Source organism: Takifugu rubripes, chromosome 7 (assembly GCF_901000725.2).
Source record: "Takifugu rubripes chromosome 7, fTakRub1.2, whole genome shotgun sequence".
Lineage (NCBI taxonomy): Eukaryota > Metazoa > Chordata > Actinopteri > Tetraodontiformes > Tetraodontidae > Takifugu > Takifugu rubripes.
In genome coordinates, this window is record NC_042291.1 from 6826224 (window position 1) to 6831974 (window position 5751).

General features: G+C 45.9%; 1 protein-coding gene across 4 annotated transcripts; it reads right to left on the reverse strand.

The window, feature by feature from the left end:
- Positions 1–136: 136 nt before the first annotated feature.
- Positions 137–5309, reverse strand: LOC101061181 (protein LYRIC-like). 4 transcript variants are annotated; one of them, XM_029838821.1, is made up of 14 exons: positions 4647–5309; positions 4307–4426; positions 3815–3896; positions 3362–3535; positions 3032–3082; positions 2807–2950; positions 2193–2267; positions 2052–2114; positions 1826–1971; positions 1585–1692; positions 1401–1502; positions 1156–1282; positions 1000–1073; positions 137–895 (listed from the first exon to the last, which is right to left on the reverse strand). In XM_029838821.1, the coding sequence occupies exons 1-13, from the start codon at positions 4980–4982 to the stop codon at positions 1009–1011; spliced, it is 1593 nt and encodes a 530-aa protein (XP_029694681.1). In that variant the 5' UTR covers positions 4983–5309; the 3' UTR covers positions 137–895; positions 1000–1008. The 4 variants fall into 4 exon arrangements, with proteins under 4 accessions (XP_029694681.1, XP_029694682.1, XP_029694680.1 ...); XM_029838822.1 differs by having other exon boundaries at positions 137–1073; positions 2807–2947; XM_029838820.1 differs by having other exon boundaries at positions 137–1073; positions 4647–5308.
- Positions 5310–5751: the final 442 nt, after the last annotated feature.

Below are 5751 nucleotides of genomic sequence, written 5' to 3' on the forward strand. Positions count from 1 at the left end.
TTTTATTGCAGATCTTATCTCTTACAACAGCTTCCTTCAAAGTAATTCGAGAAAAATGTCACTTGCAAACCCCACCTACAATACAGGAGTCCCCCCCACCCCCAAAAAAATAAGTAAATAAATAGAAAAACTCACCTTTTTACATATGGCTTTAGCTTTTCTTTTATTACAAACAAGTTTTACAAAAGATTCCGCCGACTCAAACACAAGTGGAAAATCACGACGATGTCGATGGGACTGATGAGATCACGCCTACGATCAGAGGCTCCCACGTGGTCGTGGGTGAAAGCAATCACAGAGGGGGGAAAAGCTGTCAAGACACTGCAGCACGATATCAGACAGGACAAACCAGGTGGACCGAGTCGATTGAAATGCAGCCGTCACGAATAAAAATGTTGAATTTTTTTTTTTTCCCTTTTCTGACCCTCGAACCTCGTCCAAGTCGCACATTTACACACCCTGTTACACCCAAAATGTTAATGTGAATCATCCGTTTGATCTTGGCTCCTCTCCGACAACCGCGCTTGTTGTCCCTTCCTACACAAACGGTTCAAAAAGAAATAATGATTATAAAAGCAAGAGCAGAGTTTATGGTTATGGCCCAGTGTCGTGCGACCCCAAGGATTGGTTTTGGCTCTCCATAAAGCCGCCATACCTCCCACGAGGGCACATTTCCGAATGTGACCAGTATTTTCTACATCTAAATTCTACAATACAGCTCTTCCAATTGGTTACTAGATTCAGTGGAGTTAAAGACAGAATCAAAAGAATCAAATCCATTGGTGAAAATCAACGACGCCACTTTACAAATGATTGCACTGTATCCACGATCAGTTTCCAGTGATGCTTCATGTTTATAAAAGCCGGTTTGACTTCCAGGCTGCTGTTAAATGTTCTGCTCCAATCAGGGAAAAAAAAAATAAAAGAGTTTTAGTCAAAGTTCTTCTGACAAAGAAAAAAAGGGTGTTGCATAAACCGGAGAGGAAGTCTTTTGCATACAGATGGGTCTCATGTCTCTCTTCTGGCCTTCTTCTTCTTTGCCGGCTTCGGGGCTTGGTTATCTTCAGGTTTTTCTGCAGAAAAACAAAAACCAAGGAGTTTGGTCTCAAAGCGCGTGGCTTTTAACATCAGTAAACATCACAAAAAGGCGCTGACTTTGTTGTGTTGGAGCAGAGACGCTGTTCTGCTTGGCAGTGGGTTCAACGTCCGTTGGCTTCTGTGGCACTTGTGTGACAGGGGGCTTCTGGGAGATGTTGTCCTTCACTGGTTTCTCCACTTTGGGCTAGAGAAGGTAACAACGAAAAGATGTTTGGCCAGATGCAGCTGGAGTGAACTGTTTCAGAGCCTTACGGCTGAATGAATATAACCTTTGAAGGTTTCGTGACTGTAGACCTCGTTACCTCGACAGCAGCTACCTTCACAGGTGGGACGGTGGTAGGTTTTTCCTGAACGGGTTGCTTCTTCGTCGGTGCAGGAGGCGCCTCCTTCCCCGGCCCATCGGCCTTCGCACAATAAAAAGATGAGATGTCAGCAAACTGTCAGATGCGTGCAGACGCCAAGGGTTCAACGGTGTTCTGACACTACCTGGCCTGCTGCTGCTGCCTCCTCAGCAGCCTTCTTCTTCTTCTTTTTCTTCTTCTTTTTAGCTGCTGCGTCACCAACAGTCTCTCCTTTATCGTCCTCATCATCGTCCTAACGAGATCAACAAACAACGCGCCATTTATTGAATTTTCCAGCATCTTTCTCGTGCGCAGGTGCCGAGAAAAAGAGACAAATACCACAACAATTACGTCGGTGACTGACCCGTTAGTCAGGAAAAACTTACCGCGACTCCAGCCAGCAGGTTCACCCTGGTGGGCTCAGGAAGCAGCTGCTGTTGGGTGGGAGGTGGCGCTGAAGTGGGCTCTTCATAGTTGCCCCATACCTCAGCGGGTGCGTTCCAGTCTGAGCTGGGGTCAACAGAGTTGCCGTCTGAGGGAGCACAAAGACCATTAGAGTTGAATCAAAGCTCTGAGAGGGCAGAGGAAGTTATGAACAGAGTCCTCACTCACTCAGTCCGGACCATTCGTCGTCCACTCGGGGTTGACTGAGCCAGGGCAGATCCCTAACAGGCTCTACGAGACAGTAAAGCGCGGGTCAGGAAAGTGTTGTAAACTGCGCCATCTAGTGGCGACATCAGCGTGTGCCCTCACCAGCGTTCAGCCCAGCGAAAGTCACCAGTTTCCGCTCAGTTGTGGGCATCCCAGGCTCAATCACAGTCCACGATTCTGCACCGCAATCATACGAGTGACATCACTTAAATGACATTCAAGAGCATATTTAGACACACAAAGATTGGGAAAATTACATCTGGAGGTTAACTGGGGGAGGCAGACGCGACTTGATCCCAACAAAAATAGTGGTGGCTGTTTAAAGTAATTTTGATGGCAGCTGCAGGAGTATGTTTAATGTAATTACAGCACTATGTCCTCCTACGTGTTGGAGCACCACTGACCCTCAGGCAGGGGAGATGAGTTAATGTAATTACCACGAGGCTTAAATCCCTTTTTATTGAAATAAAATCCCCGTTTACTATTATTGGTCATGTGGCAGCTACGCTAAACCATCTTGCCGTGAGGAAGCGACATAACTTCCAGTTATAGGACAACCCTTATTTTCTCTGGCCTTAAATATACAGTAGCTATTAAAGGAGCTGCAGGTAGGCTGTTGAAAATGACCTTTGAGCCTGCAGGCTGTGATGACAAAGGTTGTCGTGACTCGACGAAGCACCATTGAAGACATGTTAGCAGACAAAATGCAATTTTACCGTCGATGTCGCCACCCCACAGAGTCTCCCCTTCTCTATTGGCTTTCCAGGGTTCCGTCTTGGTGGGAACGTTGTGAGCGGGAGCTTTTATGGGGACCTCAGGCGCGCAGGCAGACACAGCTGCCGCTTTGCTGTTGGTGACTACTGTGGAGGAAAAGGCTTGTTGGTGGAGACAATTAAATGAGATGCTTAAATTAGCTCATTAATGCGGTTTTGCCCACTTACCTTGAGGTAAAACCACTTCAGTCTTCTCTGCCTTCACTTTTGCAGATTCTCCTGCAGTGAAATAGTTAACAGGGTCAGTTACCTGTCACCTGTAGCTCCAGGTGAACCTCTTAGTCAAGGGAGCAAAACACCTCAGCGCAAACTCACCCGAGACTCATTTCAACTCCCCTAAAGCTTCTGTGTTCTGTCTATTCCACAAGAGAGCGACTAAACACAACACCGGTGTGTCGAGGATAAGAGGAACTCTCTTCAGGGTTTACCAGAGACGGCCTGTGGTGTGTGGAACAACCACAGGTATCGAGAAGGTTTAAGAAACTTTTAAAGATGCACCTTTTTTCTTCTTCTGGTTGGCAGGAGTGGGGGCTGCAGCGGCCTTGGGCTGCTCTGAGGGAGTGCCCACTGGCGTGTCCCCTCCTCCAGGGCTTGCTGAGCCATCGCTGGAGCTCTTGTCCTTTTTGCGTTGTTCGCGCTTCTCTTTGTTGCTGACCTTGGTCTCCCATGTCCCTGAAAAGAACCATTGACCACGATGTGGAATTTGTTGCAAAATACCGCAAAGCTCCATAATGGGATTAGTGTGGAAAAGATTAGGAAACACTGAGGAAACGTTATTACAAACTCGGCATAGACACAGAAAAACAGTCTGAACCTATAACTTTATTTCAATGAATTATGTTCTCACTACTACTGAGGCAACATTTTATATTGAATAAACAAACATCTGAATTCAAGCTAAAATTTCCGATCAAACTAATAAAACTAGGAGAGGACACCTGATTATTTTACCTTCTTCTGGTTCTTTGCCATCTACTGCAGCTGACTTGGTCTCCTTTGCAGCCTGTTTGGCCTTCTTCTTTGTCTTCTTCCCCTACAAGGAGAATAAAAATGGATTAAACAGACTTTAAAAATGAATGTGTAAAAGGTTGGGTGATAGAGAATGGTGGAGACTAAATTGCAGCACACGGTTTTACATCTCACACCTCAGGCACAAATCATTAGACTCCAGAATAATCAAGCCAAGGCTATTTATAAGTGTAACCCCATCCACTGTCAAAGATTCCCTACATGGTATAGGTCCTACTTGGAAGCACTAGTTCCATCTATACATATTAGCATCTTCTCCCTTTAGCACCCTCTAGGCCACTGCTCGTGGAAAAGGCTCCAACTTGAGAGAAAAGCAAATTATGCACTATTTTCAGTGGCAAACTGTGACCCTGACCTTAAACTGGCAGCCGATGTGCCTTTAGAATCACTGCAAGAGAATCTGGGGCAAATTACCTCAGGAATCTTCTCAGCCTTGACTTCTGATGGGGGCGGCTGGTGATGTGGCACTAACTCTTCCGATACTTTGGCTTCCTCTTGCGGTTCGGCGACAGCTCTCCCGTTTGACTGGGTCTTCTAAACACACGCACAGGATCAAAATGTCATTTAATGCACGCTCCCTTGATACTCCTCACAAAAAACAAGAATGAGCTCTATAGTTAGCATAGCAAGAGCTGTCAGAAACCTGAAGCTAGCTAGCCAACTGTCATTTAGGAGTTAGCATGACAGCTAGCGTTGCTAAGGCTACAGCTATTGGTTGAGAAAGGGTCAAAGACAAAATAGTCTTATTTCGTACAGGAGCCTTCTCTACCTTCTTCTTTTTTTTCTTCGGCTCCTCGGACTTCACCGGTTTGCTGGCGGTCCGTTTTAATTCAACGCCATCGTCCTCAGGTCTTGCAGCGCCTCGTTTCTTGAAGACAGCGCGACACACCGAGGCCCACAGAGCCACCATCAGCACTAGCCCGGTACATGCCGCTAAGAGGATCACCCATGGCGGAATAAGCTCGGGCTTCAGTCCCAAATCCACTCCAAGCTCGGAGCGTAGTAGCCCAAGACCTTTGGACAAAAGTCCATTCAGATGATTTGTAAGCAGCTTGACCTGCTGAGAGGCCGAGTCCTGCCACTGTTCCATTCCTATTTTCTTTCGAACAGACCGATTAGTCACGCTTTGCTTGCCGCTACTAGCTGCAGGCTAACCTTTGACGATAACTTGAGGCACTAGCTAAAAATAACGGAACGACTTCGACATGATGGAAGACAATAACTACACCCCTCCTCCCTCGGCAACATCGGCCGGCTATCTACTAATATCTTGCAATGGCTGCGCTAAAAAGCAGCTAACTAGCAGTCGAGCGAGGCGACACCATGGTAAAACAATGAATAACCGTTAACTGGGTTCCACAATGCACCCGCTGTGACCGCCAGTAAGACAGGTTCACCTCAAAAGGATCAGTTTCTACTGACGGAGAAATGGTGTATTCAATGTCCCTCGTATATTCCGAAACGATGTACGTCCCAGCTCAATTGACATTCATTTTATTTAAATAAAGACAAAAAAAAGTAAGTGCAGAAAGTGATTACTTATACGATAATCACTTTATGCAGCCAGCTTTACCCTTTTTTTTATTGTAGAGCTTAAAGAAATGTGAATTTGCAATAGGCTACAGAATTAGTTACCTGAAGGTAACACCATTGGGCGGTGACATATATGGGGGCGGGGCCAATATTTCTTCTTTGCCGATTGGCCAACGCTTCAGAACTGACGCCATGTTTGTAGTTTTAACTGTACGCATCTTTAACGGTTTGACAGATTTTAATCTTATTTCGGTGCAGATCCAACAAAGTCTTACTTGTAGTCTTATCTCAATTTACAGATTCCACTGATAAAAGACACTAGACAA

What these genes read in the sequence shown, in the direction of transcription:
- LOC101061181 (XM_029838821.1), bottom strand. Translation starts at nt 4,982, where the DNA reads ATGGAACAGTGGCAGGACTCGGCCTCTCAGCAGGTCAAGCTGCTTACA. An exon ending in TTTCGCTGGGCTGAACGCTG is followed by an intron (nt 2,115 to 2,192) that starts GTGAGGGCACAC and finishes ACTGTCTCGTAG; the next exon opens with AGCCTGTTAGGGATCTGCCC. An exon ending in CTCTGCTCCAACACAACAAA is followed by an intron (nt 1,074 to 1,155) that starts GTCAGCGCCTTT and finishes GTTTTTCTGCAG; the next exon opens with AAAAACCTGAAGATAACCAA.